This window comes from Capricornis sumatraensis, chromosome 17 (assembly GCF_032405125.1).
Source record: "Capricornis sumatraensis isolate serow.1 chromosome 17, serow.2, whole genome shotgun sequence".
Lineage (NCBI taxonomy): Eukaryota > Metazoa > Chordata > Mammalia > Artiodactyla > Bovidae > Capricornis > Capricornis sumatraensis.
The window spans coordinates 13479948-13507403 of NC_091085.1; the positions used below are offsets into that span (position 1 = coordinate 13479948).

Sequence of the window (27456 nt, forward strand, 5' to 3'; positions counted from 1 at the left end):
CGGTTGCCATGGGTGCGACGTGAGCAAAACAGCCCCTATGGTGGACGCTTGGGCGACTGCTACTGTAAGTGACGCTGCAGAGAGCATCTCTGTGCACGCCGCTCGGCCCATCGTGTGACCACAGCCGTGCAGACGCTGCTGGAAACACTATCACTCCTGCATTCTGAATCCAGACACAACAACAGGTCTCTTAGCTGGATCTTCCTGGCACCAGCCTCTCCTCACTCCAGTGCTCTCCCCACAGTCTTCAAGACTGGCCTTTCCAAACAGGAATCTGGTCACATCACTCACCCACTCTGACGGGGAGTCTTCAGGGCCTGGAGCACAAGCCCCCACTCCTCAGCGTGGCCTGAGGGCTGAGTCAGCGTACCCCAGGCTTGCGGCTCCCTCTCTACTCCCGAGATCCAGGCCTTGTCACCCCCCGTGTGGTGGCAGGCTCCTTCTCTTCACCTGCCGTTTCCCCTGCCTGACTGTCGTTCTCAGCTGCTTGTACCCAGAAGCTTCTCTTCTCTATGGCCCCCCTCTGTGAAGCCTTTCCCACTCCCCGCACTGGACCCCCATAGGATTCGGATACTATGACTAATAATCCATTTCTCACGAACAGCGTACACTTCTTTGTTGATGTCTCCTCTGAAAGTCTACAAATCCCTTCATTTCTGGGTCCTTAGCACAGAGTATCAGGGGATTGATAAAAGATTGCTGAATGCATGAATAAATGAAATAAATTAAGATAAATGAAATGGAATGCTTTGATTTAGCTGAGTAGTAAATTCATTTCTACAGAAATCAGGATTCCATGGAGAATGCATGGTAAGTCACTGCAGTCATGTCCGACTTTTTATGACCCCATGGACTGTAGCTCTCCAGTCCCTTCTGCCCATGGGATTCTCCAGGCAAGAATACTGGCGTGAGTTGCCATTTCCTCCTCCAGATCTTCCCAACCCGGGGGTTGAACCTGTATCACCTGCAGCTCCATACTGCAGGCAGATTCTTTACCACTGAGCCACCAGGGAAGCAAGCCCTCCATGGAGAGAGGAGAGTTAAACCAAACGCTGCAGAGAAGACTCAGAAGTTTGGACGTGACAACGTTCACATGCACGGGAGAGAGAAAAGCAGCTGAGCAAGGTTCAAAGGAGGGGACAGGCGAGGTTTTAGTTAAAATTACCTGCTAAGTCACTTCAGTCGTGTCCGACTCTGTGCAACCCCATAGACGGCAGCCCACCAGGCTCCGCCGTCCCTGGGATTCTCCAGGCAAGAACACTGGAGTGGGGTGCCATTTCCTTGTCCAATGCATGAAAGTGAAAAGCGAAAGTGAAGTTGCTCAGTCGTGTCCGACCCTCAGCGACCCCATGGACTGCAGCCTTCCAAGATCCTCCACCCATGGGATTCCCCAGGCAAGAGTACTACCTATATGTATCCAAATCTCAGATTATGGTTTGTTGGTTTCAGGTGTACCCTATTCAAAATATTGATGTTATTTAATATGTGATGTATTCGTTTTTTTGTTTTTTGTCCTAAGCTAACGGTGTGGATCACAACAAACTGTGGGAAATTCTTCAAGAGATGAGACTACCAGACCACCTCACCTGCCTCCTGAGAAACCTATATGCAGCTCAAGAAGCAAGTTAGAACCAGACGTGGAACAATGGACTGGTTCAAAATTGAGAAAGGAGTATGTCAAGGCTGTATAGTGTCACCCTGCTTATTTAACTTCTATGCAGAGTACATCATGAGAAATGTCAGGCTAGATGAAGCACAAGTTGGAATCAAGATTATCGGGAGAAATATCAATAATCAGATACGCAGATGGCACCACCCTTATGGCAGAAAGCAAAGAGGAATTAAACAGCCTCGTGATGAAAGTGAAAGAGGAGAGTGAAAAAGCTGGCTTAAAACTCAACATTTAAAAAACTAACATCATGGCATCCGGTCCCATCACTTCATGGCAGAGAGATGGAGAAACAATGGCAACAATGACAGACTTTATTTTCTTGGGCTCCAAAATCACTGCAGTCAATGACTACAGCCATGAAATCAAAAGACGCTTGCTCCTTGGAAGAAAAGCTATGACACCCTAGATAATATGTTAAAAAGCAGACACACTACTTTACTGACAAAGGTTCATCTAGTCAAAGCTATGGTTTTTCCAGTAGTCATGTATGGATGTAAAAGTTGGACCATAAAGAAGGCTGAGCACTGAAGAATTGATGCTTTCTAACTATGGTGCTGGCAAAGACTCTTGAGAGTCCCTTGGACTGCAAGGAGATCAAACCAGTCAATCCTAAAGGAAATCAGTACTCAGTATTCATTGGAAGGACTGATGTTGAAGCTGAAACTCCAATACTTTGGCCACCTGACTCAAACAGCCCACTCACTGGAAAAGACCCTGATGCTGGGAAAGATTGAAGGCAGGAGAAGGGGATGACAGAGGACGAGATGGTTGGCTGGCATCACTGACTTAATGAACATGAGTTTGAGCAAGCTCCAGGAGATGGTGAAGGACAGGGAAGCCTGGTGTGTTACAATCCATAGGGCTGCAAAGAGTTGGACACGACTGAGCGGCAGAACAACAATACTTTGTTTCGTCAATTTACTTAGTGCCCAGAGATGAAGCTCCTTTGTCAGAAGGCTAGTATTCTAAAGAGCAGTCTTCACTAGCAGTGGGGAGTCCTGCTGTCCTGGAGAACACAGCAGGCAAATTGGAAGTGCTGCTGAACGAGAGCAGACGGGGTACCCGGAGGGCAGAGCGGGTGTTAGCTCTGTCCTTCCTCCCACCAAACTCCGCCTCACCCTCAGTGGGTCAGGGCCCTCATGTCCCCTGCTCCCCTCATCAACTGGGAAAAGCCAGATTATCTAATCCTTTTTACTTATGATTGACTGATTGAATTTTAATTAAAACCCATTTACACTGAAATGTTATCTCAGCTAGAAATGCAAACCTTTTAATTGTGCAATTAAAAGCCCTCTCCCTGTTTCAATAAATTTTCAGCCATCAGTAAATAGATGAAGAAATGTTGGAGGAGGTGGAAGAGCATGCTGAGCTCATGTCAGCCAACCTGGTTGGACCCAAAGATGCTATGACTTCATGTAATTTGGGTGATCCAACCAGGTGGGAAGGGAGCGTGGTCCTTCCCCACCAAGCTGTCCCCTCGTGGCCAGGGAAGGACAAGCCTCAAGGCTGCTAGGGGCTGCCTGTGGCTACAGTGATGACACAGCCCCCCCTCCACCCCCAGGATCACATTCAGTTGTCCCAGGGTTAGGACACCAAGGCCACCTGGCTAAAGTGCCAGAGTCAGGAGTCCCCAGAGGCCTGACTCCAAGGCCAGTCTGTCCCTCTGGGATGCTGGCTCCTTCAGGACCCTCTCCTCTAACTGAACACCTTTCAGGGGTCCCACCTCAGCTGCCCCCAAGGCCTGAGGAACCTCCCGCTGTGCTGGTTCCCTCTGTGCCAAGATTTCCAGATTCAGACTGTAGGAGCAGGACCCTGTGGGGCCTTCCCAGGACAGACCTCCCCCATGTCTCCTGCCTGCCTCTTGTCTGCAGAGAAACTTTAGCCAGAGAAAAAAATAGTCAGAAAACTGCAAAAGCAAAGGAAAATAGTCACGCAAGACAAAATAAAAATACTTTATCTGTTAAACAAAATCAAGGACCTTTAGTTCCTCTTCAAAGGCTACAGACAATATTCTAAGCGATGTCCTGTGAGCTGTTCTGCAGATGTTTTGCAGCTGTTTTTCAAACCCCCCCCCCAGACAGGAGAAGGTAACCACATGATGACCGGACTCTGGCCATGACCTAAGCTGCCACAGTTCTGAGAACTGGCCTCAGAGTAACAGGAACAAACCACCCCTGGAACTGAAAATTAACTGTACTGAAAACACCCAGGACGATGCTGGTCAGACTGCTGAGAGACTAAGTTCAAGATGACTGTCAGAGCTGACAGCGCCCGTTCTGCACGCAGTGCCCCCTCCACCTGTGCACACCCGAAGCTGCCCTTTAAAAGCTCCTGCCCCCCGATCAGCAGTGCGGAGTTGGCTTTTGGACATGAGTTCACCTTCTCCCCAGCTGCCAGCCTCATGAATAAAGTAGTCTTTCTTTTCCTACCAACACGTGTCTCTCAAGAATTAGCTTTCAACCAGTGAGCAGCCAAATCTGACTTTGGTAATAATTTTGCTTGGCTTATCATTTACTAATAATAATTCTGCCATAACTCCTCGCCTCAAGCCACGTACCTGATACTCTAGCCTGGCCCTTTGCCTCTTCCATGATTTCTGCCCCGTTAGGGGTGTATCACTGGAACACGCCCGTTCTCTCATCAGAGTGATGCGTTTATGTGGATCTATTCTACTCATGTTTGGATGAAGGTTTTGTGATTAACTGAAATGAGTTCCCAGGCATGACTAACTCCAATGGCCTGTGCTGTCTGTATACAGCCACACTGATTCAAGGGGTATTCTGAGCACCTACTGTACGCCCTGTCCACTGCTCAGGACTAGACATAATGCAGAGACCAAGCCAACAACTGCGCCCTCATGAAGGAAATCGGAACTGGTTTTTAAAACAATTAACATATAAAACATATAAAAACAAACGCTAAGGAGAAAAATAAGTTAAGACTAGAGGAGGAGAAGGGGATAACAGAGGAGGATATGGCAGGATGGCATCACTGACTCAATGGACATGAGTTTGAGCAAGCTCCAAGAGACGGTGAAGGACAGGGAAGCCTGGCGTGCAGCAGGCCATGGGGTAGCAAAGAGGCAGGCACAACTTAGTGACTGAACACCAAAGAAGAAATGAGCTTATTAAATAATGAGACTTGACTTCTTGTGTGGTTTAGTGAGTCTTTTGGGGGAAGAACTGATGCTTTTGAACTGTGGTATGGAGAAGACTCTTGAGAGTCCCTTGGACTGCAAGGAGATCCAACCAGTCCATCCTAAAGGAGACCAGTCTTGGGTGTTCTTAGGAAGGAATGATGCTAAAGCTGAAACTCCAATACTTTGGCCACCTCATGCAAAGAGTTGACTCATTGGAAAAGACTGATGCTGGGAGGGATTGGGGGCAGGAGGAGAAGGGGACGACAGAGGATGAGATGTCTGGATGGCATCACAGACTCGAAGGATGTGAGTGTGAGTGAACTCCGGGAGTTGGTGATGGACAGGGAGGCCTGGCATGCTGCAATTCATGGGGTCACAAAGAGTCGGACACGACTGAGCTATTGAACTGAACTGAATTGGCTTCTCAAGAGAAGTTACTCAATGGCAAAATATAACCTCTAATTTGCTTGGGGGGGGGGAGACAATAATTGCAAGATGATAAAATAAGATAAATATGAAACCACCCCTCCCTGCTCCTTACAAAAATACTTCCACCCCTCTGGAAGGTAAACTGATAATGCTCCTTACCTGCACCTACCTCCCTCCTCTGATGCAATACGTATAAGTACTTTCAAAAGCAGAAACCATAAAGCAATCTGAGGGCGTCACCTGTGAACGGGGTGCTCTGCGTCCTTGCAGGACGGTGACTGGCAAAGGCGGCGTCATCTCGCGCTCCGAACGGGGATGGCGGGGTCTCTGGGTGGGGAGCCTCAGCTACGAAAGAGTCAAAGTCGTCGTCCTCCTCCTCCGGGTCCTTCTTCCCCTCGTCCTCCTCTCCCCCTTGGCTCTCGTCTCTCTCCCCCTCTGGCTCCTTTGTGACCAGCAAGGCATCTGGTGAGGAGAGATCCCGCTCCATCAGGCCCTCGGTGCTGGAACCCAGCTCTTTAATGATCTGGTCGTACTGGGCCATGAAGTCTTCACCCTCGGGGACCGCCGCTGTCGGCTGGGCACTGGGCTCCACCTCAGGGCTGGGGGCTGCTGACTCGGGGGCTGATTCTGGGGAGGCCTCAGGTTCGTTGGCTGGTGCTGGGTCCCTGGATGCACTGTGAAGCACGGCCGAATCATCCCTGCTATGTTCCTCCTCCAAATCCGTCTCTGGCTCAGGGCCAGGCAGGGGGCCATTGTTCACGGGGGCACCCTGGACCTGGATCTGGGCTGGGGGCCTCACGGAGTCCTCCTGTGAACCACACGCGTCTTCAGCATCCTTCTCAGCACACAGCCTGTACACCATCACATCATCCTGGAAGTCAGACTCCTCGATGTAGGCCCCTTTGAAGAGCAGGATGGCATTCTTCTTCATCTCCTGGATGTGTTTGGGAGGGTCCATGGGGGCCGGGGGACTGGCGTTCTCAGCATCCTCATACGGCCCGGGGGAGCCCCCGCCGGTCCCCGAGGAGATCCCGGTGTCGTAGCTGTCATCCCACTCCAGCTCCGTGTGGCTCTTCTCCTTCCCGGGAGCCAGTGGGGGCCCGGTCGTCCCGGGGACCTGCTGCGGAAGCCGGAGCACAGGGGAGGTGGCGCCAGGGGCCCTCTCCTCCGGCGGGCCCAGGCAGAATGCCTCGGGGTCAGGGGAGTCTCCGTCGTACAGGGCGGACCACACGCGGCAGTCCCGCATGCAGCGGAGGATGTTGGAGTGGGCCTCCCAGAGGTACTGCAGGTAGCTGATGTCCAGGGCTTTGCCGTACTCCACGATGCAGGCCGACGGCGGGAAGGCCTCGGGGAGCGGCTGCTCTGTGGGCCCTGCCCCAAGAGACACACGAGTCAGAGCGGGTGTGGCCCTGCGGGGCCCGCCGAGACCCTGTCCCCCCAGCCACTGTGGTTCTAAAGATTTCTGACCATGATTCTCAAAGAACGAAAAACGGTTACAGTTTTAGGCAGAAAAAATAAAACCAGAAACTCTACCCTCATAGGACATACAAAACCGATCTGGCCATCACCAGCGGAAGTCTGTTACTGGGCGTCAGCCTTAGAGATGTGAGCCGGTGATGGCAGCCTCTCAAGCTGTTGGGAGGATTACGTGAAGCAGTATTGCCAACATGGCACCTGCCATAGAGCAGGCAATAATGAAGAAGATTTTGCTTTGACTCTAAAGTAGAAAGCCTATAGAATCCGTGAACTTGGAAAACAGATTTCCTCTAGAAAACCCTGGGTTTTTTGAGAAGGCTGTTAATTCATTCTGCCATCCTGAGAATTACTGGGAGTTTTATGTTCCAAGTAGTGTCTTGCGATAAATTTTCATATTCACTATCAAAACAGCCTCTTTAACCTAAGAATGATACACTGACTACCTTTAATGTTAAAAGCTCTCAACCATGTAACTGAAATAGCTATGCAAACATCTGCATTGAAGTTTATATTTCCTTTAGGGAAAAAATGGACTCAGACAAGGGCAAACACAAATTCTACCGTTTCTTAAAACGTCTACCAGCCGGCAGGCGCTTTATCAGTGCTGTCAAATTTAATCCTCACAAGCCTAAGTGAAGACGCTGTTTTCTCCATTTACAGATGAAGAAATTGAGGCTCAGAGACAAAGATCGCCCGAGAGCCAGCGGCAGAGCCACAGTCAAGCCACAAGTCCAGTCCCTACCGCCCCAAGCCAAGGCATCTCACGCCAGCCTCTCTCCTTACTTCGTTCAGCCTCTTCATTATCTAAAATAAGGGCTAACTACCTTAGCTATAGCCGACTCCAACCCCCAGCCCCATGTTGTTTTAAAAAGACGTGTGAATACAGTACATCTCATACTTGTACACTGAGGATGCTGCTAGAAAGCCTAGTGAAAACTGAGGTCTGGGGACACTGACTGGGTGAGAGCTGGGCACATCAGTGAATACTTACTACAACTGTAAGAAGCAGAAAAGGACCCCTAGCTAGTCAGTCATAAAAGAAACAGGACTCACTGCAGCATTCCCTGTCTACACGGAGAGATGGACTCTGGTATCCTTGCATTTATAAAGATTATCACTAGAGAGGGCTGCCTGGCAGGCTGGGACCCGGGACCCCCGTGCTCCAGTGCTCACGCCCAGGCCCCCGTGCTCCAGTGCTCACACCTGGACATGCATCTCCTCCTCCCCTCCAGCGACAGAATACAAAGAAGCTATAAGGAACTAAAAATAACTACCTGCATGCACAGATGGGGCGAATTACGGAAAGCAGCACACAAAAAGGCCAGAACTGAACCGCCACTCCCGCGGTGCCAGAAGCAAAAGCAGGGCACTGAGCCTGATCCCAGCGCACAGCACCACCAACGGGGTCGGCAGCCCACCTAAGCCACCCCTCTGACCCCATCTATCGGTCCACCCCCACCCTCACCCCGTTTAAGGAACCAGCTTGGCCCCCGGCTTGGGAGCAAGCAAGGGCATCTGTTTCTTGTTCTTGGGCTGCAGCAAGAGGCCCGGGAAAGCCCTGCCTGAATTCCTCCCCTGGCCTCTTGTCAATTTCTATCGCTTAAAGGGTCAGGGATGCAGGTCGGCAACACCCCTACCTGGGCTATCATGCGTGCACTTTGACCAGAGAATATAATCCCTCTCCTGGTTTCCAAGTGTCAGGGTGATCCCACTGGAGCAACAGACGGGGGTCAGGGCAAGCAGCTTGGCCGCAGACACAGAGTAACAGTCTCTCTCCTTCACAGCCCACCTCTGACTCAGCATCATGTGATTGCAGGGGATCAGATACCTGGAAGACAAAAAGGGCTGCGTTCAGTGTCTGCAGGTCCATTCCCGTAATCAGGGGGGCTCATCCTTTCTGCACCTTCACTCCCGCCCCCGGGGCTCACTCCTGAGCTTCAAGCTTGTCAAGGGCTGCTTTTTTCTGACAGCAGATCTAAGGGCCTTCGCGGTTTAACATCCCCAAACTTCCCCTCTCTTAATGGCTGTGCTGGCCCTCTGCGCCCCGGGCCTTTGCCTCGGCTGTAACCTCTCTCTGCAGCATGCTTCCCCCGCCCCTGCCAGACACCAGACGTCCTGCAAACTCCAACTTCAGTGTCACTTTCTCCAGGAGGGCATCCGGGCTTCCCATTCCAAGTTGGAGACACCCTCTCCCTCCACTGCGCTCAAGGCCCTCTGCTAAGGCGCTGCTGTCAGAACCACAACTGTTTCGGTGTCTGCCTTCTCAACACGATGCACTACTAGAGCACCACCTCCTTCAGGAGCTCTGCCTCATGAGCCCGTGGGCAGTGCTCAGAGTGGGCGCCGGAAGACAGCAGCTGCATGGAAAGGCAAAGACCTATCAGAGTGCCAGCCTCCTCTCCTGTTCTCCCGTAGGGCCATGAGAATATCTTGTGCCACAGTGTTCTGGCAGCAGTTCCAAAGGGGCTGTATGTAAAGGTGGGGGGTGTCCCCACACCACCAAGCAAGCAGTGCTCCAGGCTGAAGGTGTCCTTTGGTTCAACTCAAGTCTGGCACTGTCTACTCGGAGGTGGCAGTGGAGCCCACGGGCTGAGGGTTTGGTCCTACAAGACTTCCCAACACACATACACACTTCAGATGCCAGTCACAAGCCCAGGCTGTCACCTGTGCTCCTGTGGCTCCAACAACCACCTCTTGGTTTGATCAATTTGCTAGAGAAGTGCACAGAACTCAGAGGCTTTTTTTTTTTGTAACTTATTAATTTTATATTGGAGCACAGCCAGTTAACAATCTTGTGACAGTTTCCAGTGGAGAGCAAAGGGACTCAGCCAGATATATGAACGTGTCCATTCTCCCCCAGTTCCCCTCCCATCCAGGCTGCTGCGTAACACTGAGCACAGTGCCCTGCGCTATACAGTAGGTCCTGGCTGGTTCAGTTCAGTTCAGTTCAGTCGCTCAGTCGTGTCCAACTCTTCGCAACCCCATGAACTGCAGCACGCCAGGCCTCCCTGTCCATCACCAACTCCCAGAGTCCACCCAAACTCATGTCCATTGAGTCGGTGATGCCATCCAACCATCTCATCCTCTGTCGTCCCCTTCTCCTCCTGCCCCCAATCCCTCCCAGCATCAGGGTCTTTTCAAATGAGTCAGCTCTTCGCATGAGGTGGCCAAAGTATTGGAGTTTCAGCCTCAACATCAGTCTTCCAATGAACCCCCAGGACTGATCTCCTTTAGGATGGACCCACTTAAAATAGAGCAGTGTGTACCTGTCCATCCCAAACTCCCTAACTATTCCCCTCACCACCTAAGTTTCTTCTCTAAATCTGTGAGTCTGTTTCTGTTTTGTAAATAAAGAACTCAGAGACACATTACTTACTAGGTCACTGGTTTGTTAGGAAAGGATGTAACTCAGGAACAGTCGGATGGAGAGATGCAAGGGGGCAGCAGTGGGGGAGGCTGTGGAGGTTCCGTGTCATCTCCCGGCCCCTCTCTCCCAGCACCTCCACCAACGGGAGGCTCTCCAAACTCAGCGGTTGTGGGGCTTTATGGAGGTTTCACTACCGTCATGGCTAATTGAATCACTGACCATTCGCACTTAATTCAACCTTCTCCTCTCCCCGGATATCAGGGGCTCAGAAGGAAAAGGACAAAGACCAAACATGTATTTCTTCTTATAAACCACAACATCACAGTGGCCCAGGGCTCAGCATGGAGCTCTGGGCCCCATTTCCACCACTTCTGGGGAGAGGGCGACAAAGCATCCCAGGACCATCAAACGGCCGGAGACAAGGAAATGTGGGCAGTCGTTTCTGACACACTCGGCGCACGCTGGCAGGCTGCGAGGCTGGAATCAAGTGCGTTTCGGTGGCTTCCTTTCCTAACAGGGAGAAAGATCACGCTGTTTGTAGAAACAAAGATGGAACAAACCGGATGGAAGCCTCACGGCCAGAGCCAAGTGCCCCACGTTTGTGCGGGAGCCAATTCCAGAGACCCCGAGCCCTGAGGCAGACAACTGCAATCTTCAATAAACCTGCATGGTTTTGTTTCTGTATTTAGCTTTCAAGAGAGAGGCAGTACAGAGGAAAACAAGGATGATTAAGGATTCAGAGGAAAAGATAAAAGTACAACTTCCAGGGTATGTCCCGAGGCCAGTAAACACTGAGCTGTCTCCCACAGCTCCTGTGGATCCACAAGAGGAAAACGTACGTTTGCATTAATGACTGACCTGCTGCCAGTGCCTGAGTCAAGGAGGAAAAGAGATTTCATTCTCTTCATAGCACACGCTATGAAGACACTTCGGTCTTTACAACACTCACGGTGTGGAACGACAAGCTTGCCGCTGAACCTTCAGTTCTCAGAAAATAAATCAAGGACTTCCCTGGTGCTCCAGTGGTTCCCAATGCAGGGGGCCTGGATTCGTCCTCTGGTCAGGAAACTAAATCCCACATGCCACAGGCAATCAAGCAAGTAACATAAATACAAATAAAGATATATACATAAATCCTTAACTTGTGCTAAGTCACTTCAGCCATGTCTGACTCCTTGTGACCCTATGGACTGTAGCCAAGCCTGTCCGTGGGATTCCCCAGGCAAGAATACTGGAGTGGGTTACCCTGCCCTCCTCCAGGGGACCTTCCCAGCCCAGAGATTGAACCCGGGTCTCTTCTGTTCCCTACACTGGCAGGTGGGTTCTTCACCTCTAGTGCTGCCACCTTTAATCAGTAAACCAAATTATGCCTCACTCAACCCAAACCTTAGCTAGACTGCCAAGTAAGGGAGACGCAGTCTCCCCTCCCCACACTCACAGGCACGCAACACACACAGACACCTGAGCCTAAACCCGCATTGCTAAGATCCAGACGCACCCCGCGTGCCTGACGCAGCAGTATCTACCTGCAAGTGCAGGAGCGTGGAACTCAGAGGCCCAAGAACAAACAGGAAACAGGAGAGGCAGTGCGGGAAACGGGCCCATCTGTCCTCCTCCTTAGCCCAGCCTTGGGGATGTGTGCCTGAGTCCTGCTGGAGAGGAAACAGATCCTACGGGCAGAAAATTGAAGAGCTCTTTTCATGAGGATCTCGGTGAGAGGAGACGCTCTGTGGACCAAGAGTGATGCAAAGAAGAGAAGCCTTCTTCTGGCCCCAGGGACACACAGGGAGGCCGTGCTGGTCCAACCCTCGTGCCCTCCATCGCCCCCAAGCCCTCTCGGGAGCGGGGACACGGCAGGGACCGAGGGAGGCAGCACCGATCAAGGGCTCAGCGGAGACGCTCCTGGGGCAACTGCACTGGGGCACAGGCTTGTGCGGGAGCCCATGGGAGACCCCACCCTTGGGCTCCCACAGAACTGATAGCTGATGCTTCACAGGGGGCCATGGTCTTAGACAAGGGGCAGGGGGGTGGGCAAGAGCCAGGAAAACCTGTCCTGTGGTTGCTGATGCGAACTCTTCTGCCTGCCGACACAGGCGAGAGAGGCCCGGGGAAATTCACATTATACAGAATTTATATTGTATCCTTATTCTCATCATTAATTATTTAAAAAACAACCTGCTTCGATGCTTTTATATACTGCAGGAACTTGATGACTGCTTACAGCTCAAACCAAGCATATTTCATGATTTAAGTTGATATACACAGATTTCTACTCTTTATTTGAAGAAGTAAAAGAAAAAAAAATAGACCAGTGGATCAAACCTAATAGAGCTATTTATCAAATATCACTGGTGGGTAGCTTGGAATTATATTAGGATAAATAGTGACTGGGAATTTGCAACTTTGCAAATACACACTTTCAGTAGCAACTAAGAACTTTCTTCTGAGTAAATCAAATAAAGGGATGCCCGAGTGGTTGAAGGAGAGGGTTCTATACAGTTAGAAACTGGAGAGTCAACCCAAATGAGTAACACCCCCGCATTTAAAGCAGGCCTTCTACTACTGTGCTTCTATAATGAAGGACCACCCCAGAGAGAAGCGTGGGGGGAGCACACACTAACCCCCGCCTGCCCTCAGCTACAGAGAGAGACTAGAAACAGAGTGGGGTCAGATGTTCCCCAAACGTCGCCCGTCAGGATTAAGTGGCTGATGACTGCAGGAAGATCACTTAGGAAACTTCGTACAGATGTCTGGCATCAAACTATCTTTTCATTTCAACTCTATTTGCCTGAGGTGGGATTTTATTTAAGTTCAGGAAGCAGTAAATATTACAGAATCGGAAACCAACACATGGCTTTAGAGGCTCAGGTTACTCAAAGCCATCCCAATACAGCAGGAAAAAAACTATTTCCTACACTGTCCTCCCTTTTTTCATTATCTCCCTAGCCCTCCGCAACCCTGGGTCCATGTTCTGCGTTACTGGGTATCACTCGTTAAAATAAATCATCATCACTTCTGAAACAATTCAGTGACAACCGATCAATAACAGAGCATACACACTGCCTGCTGCTACACTGCCAATAGAAACAAACCAAGCAGTCGGGTATGATGAAGGAAGCAAGACGCTTCCTAGGAGATGATGACCACCTCAGTATGCACCAGCGGGCAAGAATCTCAACAGCAACGTGAGTGAATTTCAAAAAGCTCCTTTGGTTTTCAAAGACGTTTTGGCCGGATTTCTCCGGTTCACCGTACCCTAGGTTGGCTGCTTTTCCCCGCTCCTCCAGAAACCTAATGCTCACATAAGATGGGAATGTTCCTGAAGTGAACAGACAGCTTCTCTTTGAGCAAAGCAGTTTCTACCTGAACACAATAGGTGATGTAGTTCATAAACCTCACAAAGGACCAGCACTTGTGAAAGAAAAACCCCAACCAGAATATTCAGGAATGCCATTCAGGGTATTAAGCCATCCAGTGGTGCCTAAGCTGGGAAGTGTCAAGAACATGGGGGGGGGGGGGTGGGGGGAGGCGGGGGGGGCGCACGCGAGGTGGAGGGGCGGGGGTGGGGTGGGGCGTGTAATCTGTCAGGTGACTGCCGGTCAGCAGCCCCTGCCTGCCTTTGGCCCATCACAGGTCACATCCTGCGAGGTGGACAATTTCTCTTACATTTTCTGTGGCCCTAAATAGCCTCTCTAGGGGTACCTTATTCCAACTTACTACTCTGATTTCTTGCTAAAGAAAAAAAAAACAGAATCAGTTACAAACGGATTATCACTTTGAAATGTCAATAATTAAGAGTGTTTGGGTTGCAACAAAAATTGATGTAGCTTTATCATGTAACAAATAACTCACTAAAAGGAGTCACATAATCATCACTGCTCTCTGTTGCCTCTCAGATCTACAAGTTTGTCGTGCACGTTCAAATGACTACAGCAGCAACAACAAAAACCGGACAGTTTATAAATATATCTTTTAGGTCCCTTAACGTTTAAGTGGCTAGAAAAATAAGGATCTTTTAACTGCCTTTGCTTTTGGTACAGATTCTAAGTCAGAAAAGACACTGTTCTCATTACAGTAAGCCCCTCTTATCTGCAGGAGATACAGTCCAGGACCCCCAGTGATACCTGAAACAGAAGATAGTACTGAACCCTATAAATACTGTGCTTCTTTCTATACATACAAACCTATGATAAAGTTTAGTTTCTAGATAAGGCTCAGGAAGAGAATAACAACACCAGCTAGTAATAGCTATTTCCCCCAACTTCAGAAAAGTTTTAGTGTTGGAAAATGGACAGACATGATAACATCAATATTTTAATTTACAAAATGGTACTGCAGAATGACAAAAAATCATATCCAGCTCATTTATCTAGGGGTAATATTGTCTAGCCTACTCAGTTTCACCCTAGAATACACAGCGCATTAGCTCACGGATCCATTTTTGGAGTATCCAGTAGTAAAACATAGCAACTATAACCATGTACTGCAATGAAAGTTATGTGAATGCAGTGTCTCTCCAAGCATCTTCCTGTGCTGTGCTCCCCCTTCCTGCGATGATCTGAGACGATGAAACGCCTCCACGATGGCATGAAGTGAGCTGAATAATGTCAGCCTCGTGACGCAGGCTCAGGCTGTCACTGACCTTCCGACATAATGCAAACGATGAACGTGTACTTAAGGTGATCCTGGATCGCTGAGCCATGAAGACGCTGACGGCTGGGTATCAGGGGCAGACTCTGTCGGTAACTGGGGATCCTGGGAGGGGAGGCCTGAGATTCCATCACACCTACTCAGAACAGCACACAATTTAAAACCTATGAGCCGCTTATTTCCACTTAATATTTCTGAACCACAGTTGACCATAGGTAACTGCAACCTTGGAAAACAGAACCAAAGATGAGAGGGACTCAGTTCAGTTCAGTCGCTCAGTCGTGTCCAACTCTTGGCAACCCCATGGACTGCAGCCCGCCAGGCCTCCCTGTCCATCACCAACTCCCTAAGCTTGCTCAAACTCATGTCCTTTGAGACAGTGATGCCATCCAACCGCCTCATCCTCTGTCGTCCCCTTCTCCTGCCTTCAATCTTTCCCAGCATGAGGGTCTTTTCCAATGAGTCAGCTCTTCACATCAGGTGGCCAAAGTATTGGAGTTTCAGCTTCAGCATCAGTTCTTCCAATTCAGGACTGATTTCCTTTAAGATTAACTGGTTTGATCTTCTTGCAGTTCAAGACTCTCAAAGAGCCTTCTCCAATACCACAGTTCAAAAGCATCAATTCTTCGGCACTCAGCTTTCTTTATGGTCCAACTCTCACATCCATACATGACTTAGCTTTGACTAGATGGACCTAACTGGATACACACCTTATCACTGCACCTTATCATTCCAGCCACCACTGTTCACAGCCTTGTTCTCACAATTGTAAATCTCCTTATCTCTTTCTGCTGCAAACTTAGTAGTAACTTCTTCAATCGCATTAATTCTCTCTTAATCTGTATCTTAAATGTTATCTACACTAAACACTCAGTTTTTCATTTTAATAATTACAGTTTCCATTTCTAAAAGCCCCAGCTTTTATTTGCCTGTTATTTCTACTTAATTGCCAACATGCCATTCCCAGGGAACTTCCCTGCTGGTCCAGTCACTGAGAATCTGCTTCCAGTGCTGGGGACTTGGGTGTGAGCAGCGGCTGTGCTTTGCTGGAGCAGCCGAGGAGAGATACCCCGCGCCCAGGGGAAGAGAAACCCAAGTAAGATGGTAGGTGTTGCAAGAGGGCATCAGAGGGCAGACACACTGAAACCATACTCACAGAAAATAGTCAATCTAATCACACTAGGAACACAGCCTTGTCTAACTCAGTGAAACTAAGCCATGCCCGTGGGGCAACCCAAGACGGGCGGGTCATGGTGGAGAGGTCTGACAGAATGTGGTCCACTGGAGAAGGGAATGGCAAACCACTTCACTATTCTTGCCTTGTGAACCCCATGAACCATATGAAAAGGCAAAATGATAGGACACTGAAAGAGGAACTCCCCAGGTCAGTAGATGCCCAATATGCTACTGGAGATCAGTGGAGAAATAACTCCAGAAAGAATGAAGGGACAGAGCCAAAGCAAAAACAATACCCAGCTTTGGACGTGACTGGTGATAGAAGCAAGGTCTGATGCTGTAAAGAGCAATATTGCATGCTGCCGCTGCTAAGTCACTTCGGTAGTGTCCGACTCTGTGCGACCCCATAGATGGCAGCCCACCAGGCTCCCCAATCCCTGGGATTTTCCAGGCAAGAACACTGGAGTGGGTTGCCATTTTCCTTCTCCAATGCATGAAAGTGAAGAGGAACCTGGAATGTCAGGTCCATGAATCAAGACAAATTGGAAGTGGTCAAACAGGAGATGGCAAGACTGAACATCGACATTCTAGGAATCAGTGAACTAAAAGGGACTGGAATAGGTGAATTTAACTCAGATGACCATTGTATCTACTATTGCAGGCAGGAATCCCTCAGAAGAAATGGAGTAGCCATCACGGTCAACAGAAGAGTCCGAAATGCAGTACTTGGATGCAATCTTAAAAACGACAGAATGATCTCTGTTCGTTTCCAAGGCAAACCATTCAATATCACAGTAATCCAAGTCTATGCCCCAACCAGTAATGCTGAAGAAGCTGAAGCTGAACGGTTCTATGAAGACCTACAAGACCTTTTAGAACTAACACCCAAAAAAGATGTCCTTTTCATTCTAGGGGACTGGAATGCAAAAGTAGGAAGTCAAGAAACACCTGGAGTAACAGGCAAATTTGGCCTTGGAATGCGGAATGAAGCAGGGCAAAGACTAATAGAGTTTTGCCAAGAAAATGCACTGGTCATAGCAAACACCCTCTTCCAACAACACAAGAGAAGACTACACATGGACATCACCAGATGGTCAACACCGAAACCAGACTGACTATATTCCTTGCAGCCAAAGATGGAGAATCTCTATACAGTTAGCAAAAAGAAGACCAGGAGCTGACTGTGGCTCAGATCATGAACTCCTTATTACCAAATTCAGATTTAAATTGAAGAGGAAAAACCGCTAGACCATTCAGGTATGACCTAAATCAAATCCCTTATGATTATACAGTGGAAGTGAGAAATAGATTTAAGGGCCTAGATCTGATAGAGTACCTCAGGAACTATGGAATGAGGTTGGTGACACTGTACAGGAGACAGAGATGAAGACCATCCCCATGGAAAAGAAATGCAAAAAAGCAAAATGGCTGTCTGGGGAGGCCTTACAAATAGCTGTGAGAAGAAGACAGGAGAAAAGGAAAGATATAAGCATCTGAATGCAGAGTTCCAGAGAAGCACAAGGAGAGATAAGAAAGCCTTCCTCAGCGATCAATGCAAAGAAATAGAGGGAAAGAACAGAATGGGACAGACTAGAGATCTCTTTAAGAAAATTAGAGATACCAAGGGAAAATTTCATGCAAAGATGGGCTCGATAAAGGAGAGAAATGGTCTGGACCTAACAGAAGCAGAAGATATTAAGAGGAAGTGGCAAGAATACACAGAAGAATTGTACAAAAAAGATCTTCATGACCCAGATAATCACAATGGTGTGATCACTCACCTAGAGCCAGACATCCTGGAATGTGAAGTCAAGTGGGCCTTGGAAAGCATCACTACGAACAAAGCTAGTGGAGGTGATGGAATTCCAGTGGAGCTGTTTCAAATCCTGAAAGATGATGCTGTGAAAGTCCTGTACTCAATATGCCAGCAAATTTGGAAAACTCAGCAGTGGCCACAGGACTGGAAAAGGTCAGTTTTCATTCCAATTCCAAAGAAAGGCAATGCCAAAGAATGCTCAGACTACCGCACAATCGTACTCATCTCACAAGCTAGTAAAGTAATGTTCAAAATTCTCCAAGCCAGGCTTCAGCAATACGTGAACTGTGAACTTCCTGATGTTCAAGCTGGTTTTAGAAAAGGCAGAGAAACCAGAGATCAAACTGCCAACATCCACTGGACCATCGAAAAAGCAAGAGAGTTCCAGAAAAACATCTATTTCTGTTTTATTGACTATGCCAAAGCCTTTAACTGTGTGGATCACAATAAACTGTGGAAAATTCTGAAAGAGTTGGGAATACCAGACCACCTGACCCACCTTTTGAGAAATCTGTATGCAAGTCAGGAAGCAACAGTTAGAACTGGACATGGAACAACAGACTGGTTCCAAATAGGAAAAGGAGTACGTCAAGGCTGTATATTGTCACCCTGCTTCTTTAACTTCTATGCAGAGTACATCATGAGAAACGCTGGACTGGAAGAAGCACAAGCTGGAATCAAGATTGCCAGGAGAAATATCAATCAATAGCCTCAGATACGCAGATGACACCACCCTTATGGCAGAAAGTGAAGAGGAGCTAAAAAGCCTCTTGATGAAAGTGAAAGAGGAGAGTGTAAAAGTTGGCTTAAAGCTCGACATTCAGAAAACGAAGATAATGGCATCTGGTCCCATCACTTCATGGGATATAGATGGGGAAACAGTGGAAACAGTGTCAGACTTTATTTTTGGGGGCTCCAAAATCACTGCAGATGGTGACCGCAGCCATGAAATTAAAAGACACTTACTCCTTGGAAGAAAAGTTATGACCAATCCTAGATAGCATATTGAAAAGCAGAGACGTTACTTTGCCGACTAAGGTCCGTCTAGTCAAGGCTATGGTTTTTCCTGTGGTCATGTATGGATGTGAGAGTTGGACTGTGAAGGAAGGTGAGCACCGAAGAATTGATGCGTTTGAACTGCGGTGTTGGAGAAGACCCTTGAGAGTCCCTTGGACTGCAAGGAGATCCAACCAGTCCATTCTGAAGGAGATCAGCCCTGGGATTTCTTTGGAAGGAATGATGCTAAAGCTGAAACTCCAGTACTTTGGCCACCTCATGTGAAGAGTTGACTCATTGGAAAAGACTCTGATGCTGGGAGGGATTGGGGGCAGGAGGAGAAGGGGACGACCGAGGGTGAGATGGCTGGATGGCATCACGGACTCGATGGACGTGAGTCTGAGTGAACTCCGGGAGTTGGTGATGGACAGGGAGGCCTGGCGTGCTGCGATTCATGGGGTCGCAAAGAGTCGGACACGACTGAGCGACTGAACTGAACTGAAAGGAACTAAGATCCCACGTGCTGCAGGGCAGCTGAGCCTGTGTGCCACAGCTGAGACTCAATGCAGCCAAATAAATAAAGATAAATTTCTTAAAAAAAATGTTTTTAGTTTAACAGAAAATAATAAGTATTGGCAAGGATGTGGAGCAGCCAGAACCCTGTGCCTTGTCAGTGGACTTATAAAATGTGCAGCTATTGTAGAAAAAAAAAATTTAACAAAATGGTCCAGCAGCTTCACTTCTGGATATCTACACAAAAAAAAGCAAAAGCAGGGTTTTGAAGAGACATAGCTGTATATCTATGGCCACAGCAGTGTTATTCATTACAGCTAAAATGGGAAGCAATCCAAAATGTCCAGTGACAGATAAATGAGTAAACAAAATGTGGCATAAACGATGGTATATTAGTTGGTCTTCAAAAGGAAGGAAATTCTGACACCTGCTACAACATGAAAGACTCTTGAAGACACCGTGCTAAGTGACGTGAATCAGGCACAAACAGACAAATACTACGCGAGTCCACTTGCGTGAGGTTCCCAGAAGAGGCAAACGCAGAGCCACAGAATGCGGGCCAGGGGCTGCCCTGGGCTGGGGCGCGGGTGGGGGCAGGGGGATGTGGGTTTAAGGGGCACAGAAGGGGCTTTCTTTGTGAGGTGAGAACATTTCTGGAGATGGATGGTGGCAACGGCTGCACAATAGTGTGAATGCCCACCACTGAACTGTGTGGTTAGGGTCTGTGCATTTGACTCAGTTCAGCTGCTCAGTCGTGTCCGACTCTTTGCGACCCCATGGACTGCAGCACGCCAGGCCTCCCTGTCCATCACCAACTCCCGGAGTTCACTCAAACTCATGCCCATTGAGTCAGTGATGCCATCCAACCATCTCATCCTCTGTCGTCCCCTTCTCCTCCCGCCTTCAATCTTTCCCAGCATCAGGGTCTTTTCTAATAAGTCAGTTCTTCACATCAGGTGGCCAAAGTACTGGAATTTCAGCTTCAACATCAGACCTTCCAATGAACACCCAGGACTGATCTCCTTTAGGATGGACTGGTTGGATCTCCTTGCAGTCCAAGGGACTCTCAAGAGTCTTCTCCAACACCACAGTTCAAAAGCATCAATTCTTCAGCACTCAGCCTTCTTTATTGTCCAACTCTCACATGCATACATGACAATTGGAAAAACCATAGCTTTGACTAGACGGACCTTTGTTGGCAAAGTAACGTCTTTGCTTTCATAGCTTTTCTTCCAAGGAGCAAGAGTCTTTTAATTTCATGACTACAGTCACCATCTGCAGTGATTTTGGAGCCCCAGAAAATAAAGTCTCTCACTGTTTCCATTGTTTCCCCATCTATCTGCCAAGAAGTGATGGGACCAGATGCCATGATCTTAGTTTTTTGAATGTTGAGTGTATTTGACTACAATTGAAAATACTTGTTCTGCCTGAAATGATCAGAACATTGTTAATCAGCTATACCCTAACACAAAAAAAAAGTTTAAAAAAAAAACAGAACAAGTACTTGTTAAATGGGGATTGGTGGGGGGAGGTGGATCAGCCGCTCAGGTGACAAGACAGGAAGCAGAGGTTTCCTGCATGTCTACCACGTGCTGACCTCTACATCTGTCCCCAACTCGTTCTTCTCAGATTCCCCAGGCAACGTGGCAGAATCAGAAATACAGAAAGTAGTAAATAAAGGGCAACTACTATTATATTCTCATCATCCTCCTCAATAAGGAAACAAAGAAACTCGGGCTGGGAGCGCTGGGATCAGAGGCTACACCCAGCGCTTTCCCTATGACTCCATTCAGCACCTGCAACCATGCACTTTCCTGGGCAACAACAGGCCCTTACTCACCATGGAAATGCCAAGCACTGACTTGGATGCGCATTTCAATCACGAGCTGATTCCTTCACCTTCATAAGGCACAGATCTGGCTCTCACAAGAAGCTCTGACGAATACGACCTCTGGGGACAGTTTTTACCACAAGCACCGCCCTATGAGTAGACAACGCCATTGGGCAGAAGCGTCCGCCCCCTGGACTCAGCCTCCCCCGGTGACCAGGGCTGGGACGTGGGGCCAGGCTTCCAGGCCCACTGCAGAGGACAGCTGCTTTCCCTGCTGTCAAAGAAGCGGCATTCAAGAATCTAACGTTTAAATATAACCAGGATTTACCCTTGCTGGAAGTGAACTTTGGCTTTGACACCAAACAAAAAGGCTTTAACAAGCTGCTCTGACGGATTTCATCCAGGCACCGCTAATGCCTGGTCACATCAGGAGAGACCTGATGCGAAGCGGAGGTAACCCTTTTAGGACAGAAAACGAATGCTCTCCTGAACGACCCAGGGTATGTACTTATGAGCAGATCTGTTCTTTGCTAAGGCCCTAAGATTAGTTACTGATGGCCTGATCCAAACCCTCCAAAAGCCCAAAATTAATAGGCGATGTTCTCCTATAAAACAGTGACTCTGCAAGGCCTCCATCACCAGGCCGCCCGCCGACCCCCCCTGCGGTGCTTCTATCGCTCCCTTCTGCAGGGTGACACGTCTATACTGCGCCTTCCTCAAACCAGTAGTTCTCAGACTTAGCCTGGCACCAGAATCCCCTGGAGCTAAACAAAACACAGCTTGCCAGGCCCCACCCACCACCAGTTCCTGACTCAGCTTGTCTGGGAGAAGACAGCCAAGGATGTGTGTTTTCTTGAGCTCCTGGATGACGTCTCTGCCGCTGTTCCCAGGAGCACGCTTGGCCACACCCTGAAACTTCTCCAGGGCCAGACTCCTCTTGGAAAGCCAGCTCCTCAGTAATCCTGCTCACACCACGTCTAAACCACGGTGGGAACCAGGGGCAGCCCGGGTCTCCTCCCTCCCCTCTTGCTCTCAGCACCCTCTGTCCCAGGAGGGGTCAGCAGCAGGGTCTATGGAAGATGGAGGTGGAGCAGGCACCAGTGAGCTGGTCGGCTCTTTCCTTACTGCGTCCAGACCACGGAGGGGAGTGCGGGAGCACGGGCCCTCATCAACTCTCTTCCTTCACAAAGGCAGGTGCTCCTCTCAGGGACCCTGAGAAGACAGGCTGGGCTGAGGCAGGATTCGGTGTCCCTGAGGCTCCTGCCCAATGACCAAACTGATGTTGTCTTGCTGGCAGTCCACTTAGACTCCGCACGCCCATTTTCAGATCCCAGCCCCTTCATGACACCGTTCCCACCTGGACATGTGAAGGACAGACTTTCTCTGCCCTGCGTACGTGGATGTCCTTTTCAGTTCGTCCCTCCACCCATGTCCTTCTGAACTGTACACAGGAAGCACTCATTAAATATCTACCAAATTTAATTGAAAAATGCTTGCAAGTCAGGCAGTGAGCACTGTAGCCATACCATTACTAAAGCAAAAGTCACAGAATAATTTCTATATACCAACAGCATTTCATATTGAGAAAAGTTGTTCTCAATAACATGAGCCTCTTAAAAATGTACTTTGGGAGAAAGACATTCAGTTACAGACCAGAAGAGCTTTCATAATACTTCTGAAAGTTTCCAAATGTTCTATTTATTTTTTCCAGGAGCACATGTATAATATAATGCCTTTGCCCCCCCTAAATACTTTTAACCTTGGGCAATAATGCAGAAATTAAGCTGATTTTCTTGATTATTTTCTTTCTTAGAAGCACGGCCCTTACTTAGCTCATATTACCAAAGGAAAATAAGTAGCAATAGTGTAGGGTTGTTCTTTGAAGGAGACAAAAGGTGGCAACTCACCTTAGAATTAGTTGTAACATCACATCTTCACAGTGTAAACCGATGAGCGTTCTAAATAATGCCAGGGACACCACACAAAGCTGGGAAGCAACAAACACACATGCTATTTCAGACACTGAAAGGCCCTCTGGAACCCCCAAAGATGGCCAATACATCAGAATGACAAAAAATGGCTTCTATTTTGTAAGTAGTTTTAATTTTTTTTTTTTTTAAGATGCTGCTGCCAGAGAGAATGTGTATTCAGACTACAGTTCTCCTGTAGGATTTGATTCGACAATCTATCCCTGGGATTATGCCACTACGCAGAATTACCCTCCTGCAAAATGCCTATACTCATATAAGATCCAGATAAATATGCCCCTGCAACTCCCAGCACACACACAGACACACACAGACACACACACACAGACACACACAGACACACACACACACACAGATACGCACACACACAGACACACACACACACAGACACACACACAGACACACACACACAGAGAAACAGACACACACACACACACAGACACAGACACACACAGACACACACACACAGACACACAGACACACACAGACACACACAGATACGCACACACACACAGACACACACACACACAGATACACACACACAGACACACACAGACACACACAATCAGAGATACACACACACAGACACACAGACACACAGACACAGACAAGACACACACAGACACATACACACACAGACACGCACACAGACACACACACACAGATACACACACACATATACACACAATCAATGAATGTCGTTTTGTTTTCCTATTTTCTTTTTTTAAGATTTTATTTATTTATTTGGCTGTGAGGAGTCTTTGTTATGGCATCCAGGAGCTTGTATTAATAGTTGTGGCATGCAGAGTCTTAGTTGCAACATGTGGGATCTAGTCTCCTGACCCCCAGGGATCAAATCCTGGATCCTCACCATTGGGAGCCCAGTCTTAATCACTGGAGTGCCAGAGAAGACCCTTCTAGTTATTTTCAAGTATGACATTGATTTTTTACAAGATAGGGCTAAAAGAAAATTGCATATACCCCGGCCAACTCTCTACCTAGAGTCCCCAGCCCCAAACCTCAACTCCTTTTGATTTGTTTCTTGGCTTTGGGGCAAAGATTTTCCTGAGTTCCATTTCCCATAGTGCTGAGGGGGTGATGATATACTTTCCTGAAGTATTTCATTAAGTACTTTTTTCATTAAAAAAAAAAAAGAATTCTTGCCATCTCTAATTTCTAAAAAGGAAGGATAAAGAGCCCAACAGAGAAGGTTCCCACAGGTGCATTCTAAAATCACTGTGCCCTTTGGGGAGTAAGCATTTATTGTTCTATCCAGCCGCTTAAGTAATTGAGGCTCTTACTGTTTGTACAGGAGAATAAGCGCTAGTCTGTCTTCTAGGCAGGACCAGTTTACAACCTGGTCAATGAAATTCCTAACAGTGCTGCAGGGAAAGAACTGTATTTGGTGTGCCCCAAAACATCTCTTGTACTCAGGACAGGTCACCCCTTACAGTCAGGCAGAAGCAACACTTCATTCCACTCACTCCACGCCTCTGCACATTCCGTTCCTCTGCCTGGAATGCCTTCCTCTGTCTCTTCCGCAGGATAAAGCCTCCTTATTCTCCAAGACTAACCCTAGGCATCACCTTTCCTAGGAAATCTTCTCTTTCTCCCAGGATTACCCCTCAGCATCTGCTTTCCCCATTCTGAGTCCTTTCTATGTGTCACCATAGTAACGTGGGCAAATCACTGTCAAGGTGCTCAGCACCCTGTGTCTGTCTTTTTATTACTGAGTCCCAGGAGTTTGTTATTCTACGTGTAAGTATCTTATCAGAGACATGACTTGCAAAGATTCCTTCCTATTGTGTCAGCTGCCTTTTCAGTTTCTTAGTGGTGTTCTTTGAAACACAAGAGTTCTTACTTGCTTACACATTTTTGATTTCTTCTTGAATCAGTCTCAGAAGCCTGGGTCTTTCTAGAACTTGCCTGTTTCATCTAAATTATCCAATATTTTGGCATATAGTTGTTCACAATATCCCTCATAATCCTTTTTAGTTCTGTGAGGTCAACAGTGATATCCCTTCTTTCATCCTGGATTTTATTAATTTGACTCTTCTTACTTTCTTCCTTAGTAGTCTAGCTAAAAGTTTGTCAATTTTGTCAATCTTTTAAAAAATCCAACTTTTTTTGAGGCTTTTGATTTGTTTTTATTGAATGAAAAGTTCTTTAAATTCTATAGTGCTTTACAGTTTTCAAAAGTTTCACACATGATTTCATGATATCCCTTTTTCCCCCTACGCGTTCCAGCTCACCACTGGTAACCACATTCGTTATCCATAGTTGTGAGTCAGCTTCTTGTCTGTTTTACTTACTAGTTGGTTGTATTTTCTAAATTCTACATATAAGTGGTATTATACAGCATGTGTTGCTCTGTCTGACTTACTTCATTTAGCATAAAGCCCTCCAACTCCATCCAAGTTCTTGCAAATGGCAACATTTCATTCCCCCTTTTTTTTTTCTATTTTTTTCCTTTTTTTTGGCTGCACTAGGTATCACTGTCACGCAAGGGCTTTCTCTAGTTGGGGTTGCTCTCCAGTGCACAGGTTTCTCTTGTTGCAGAGCATGGGCTCTCGAGTGTCTAGGGTTCATCAGTTGTGAGGCACAGAATTAGTTGTCCTGTGCATGTAGAATCTTCCTGAACCAGGGATCAAACCTGTGTCCCCTGCACTGGAAGGCGGATTCTTAGCCCCTGGACCACCAGGGAAGTCCTACCACATATTCTTTATCCATTCATTTGTTGATGGACAGTTTGGTTGCTTCCATAACGTGGACAGTTTGCAAACTGCAAATAATGCTGCTTATCTATAACCATTAGGGTATATGGATCTTTGCAAACTAGTGTTTTCGTTTTCTTCCAACATACCTTTGCTTTTAAAATAATAATTGCAATTAAACAGAGACAGCCTATGGGGAGAGGGCTGCAAAGGATTACACTAAAGGTATGAGAGGATTTTCAAAGTTAATCAGAGCACCAAACTAAAGAATGACTACCTAAATTCACACGTGCCCAGACTTGCATTTCAAAACACTTACGGACAGAAATATGATCTCTAGTACTCAGACTTGACATACTTCAGCCCTTTGGCTTTACTTGAGCTTCAGCCCCATCCCCTGTTCCTTGTCTCCTCAGAAGCACATTCTGCTGGTTCTACAGAAGAAAGTGGCAACCCAGACAAACTGAGAAAACTGTCTAGAAAAGGCAGTAACTTCCGCCTCCCAGACAGAAGGGCTCCAGACAGCAAAACAATCTAGCTCATCTCTTCCAAAACAGAAAAGTAAAGGCTGAAAGGAAAATAAAAGGAGGGGAAATAAAAAGAAGAGAATATTCATAGTTTTATTCCAAAAACAAACTCTCCTGAAATCTGTCCTGAGTCATAATTTCCCTTCCACTGGGGCTCTCCTTACCCGGAATGGGGTGTTGATTCGGCTCGTGAGCGTATCCAAGATGTGGACATTCTCGTGCTGGTGCAACAGGATAAAGCGGAGGAAGATCTCGAGCAGTGCTGGCTCAGAGATGCTGCGCAGAAAAAGGTCCAGGTAGGCGGTTGTGGTCATGACCTCCTCCACAGTCACCTGGGCCCAACGACAGAGTGAACACAGGTGAGCCTCCCCTCGATGCTGCAATACATGCCTCTCCAATGGCCCCCGGCCTCACTGTAGTGACCCCATCAAGGCAAGAACACGCCTGCCACGAGAACACACTTCAGAGCTTCATTTGAAGCCCCTAACCTATTCACATTCCTCAAAATCTCATGCTGATTCCGCCTTTTAATTCAGGAAGGGAAAAGCAAAGGCAGAAAGAAGCAATTCAAGTGTTCCGACAACCCTGATCACCAGCTGCAGTTCAAATACCATCAAGATTTTAGTGTGTAATCACAAAGAGGGAAAAGATAACAGAAAGTATGTTCATGGTCCGTAAAAAGGATTAATTACAAAGCTCAGTATAACTTGTTTCATTACTAGTCATTCAGTAAACCTTTATTGGGATTTCTTATGAACAAGAAGCTAGAAACAACATTTTCTGTCCAGGAAGATGGGTTCTATTTATGATCTAGCAAAATAATATAATAAATAGCAAATGACAGGTACAGAAACAAAATGCTGCAGAAGTTCAGATACATTTCAGGCAAGTTGCAAGTCAAAATTTTATAACTGAATAATATTCATAAAGTATTATTTATAAACTGCTGAAAGAGTTTACTGCTTATAAAGTAACTGTGACTTTTTAAATAATACGGGTTACTGTTTTCTATGTGCTGTGATTTTCCCATGCAGTAAAACATCAATCTTTCAGGAAACAGACTCCTCTAAAGAGTCAAGTTTTTCAAAGAACTGAGGATTTGATGCTTAAAGCAACGAGTTTTTAGTTTAAACATTCTGACAGGGAATATTTTAAGAGTGAG

The 27456-nt window shown here is 47.5% G+C and overlaps 1 protein-coding gene across 1 annotated transcript in view; it reads right to left on the reverse strand.

Annotated features, from left to right (window-relative positions):
• FHIP1A (FHF complex subunit HOOK interacting protein 1A) overlaps positions 1-27456 on the reverse strand; it is a 113521-nt gene that overhangs the window by 11184 nt on the left and 74881 nt on the right. Inside the window, exons 5-8 of the mRNA XM_068990141.1 lie at positions 26459-26626; positions 22973-23052; positions 8354-8544; positions 5481-6611 (exon numbers count right to left, since the gene is read on the reverse strand). Coding sequence (XP_068846242.1) covers positions 5481-6611; positions 8354-8544; positions 22973-23052; positions 26459-26626 — 1570 coding nt within the window. The remainder of the gene's footprint in view (positions 1-5480; positions 6612-8353; positions 8545-22972; positions 23053-26458; positions 26627-27456) is intronic.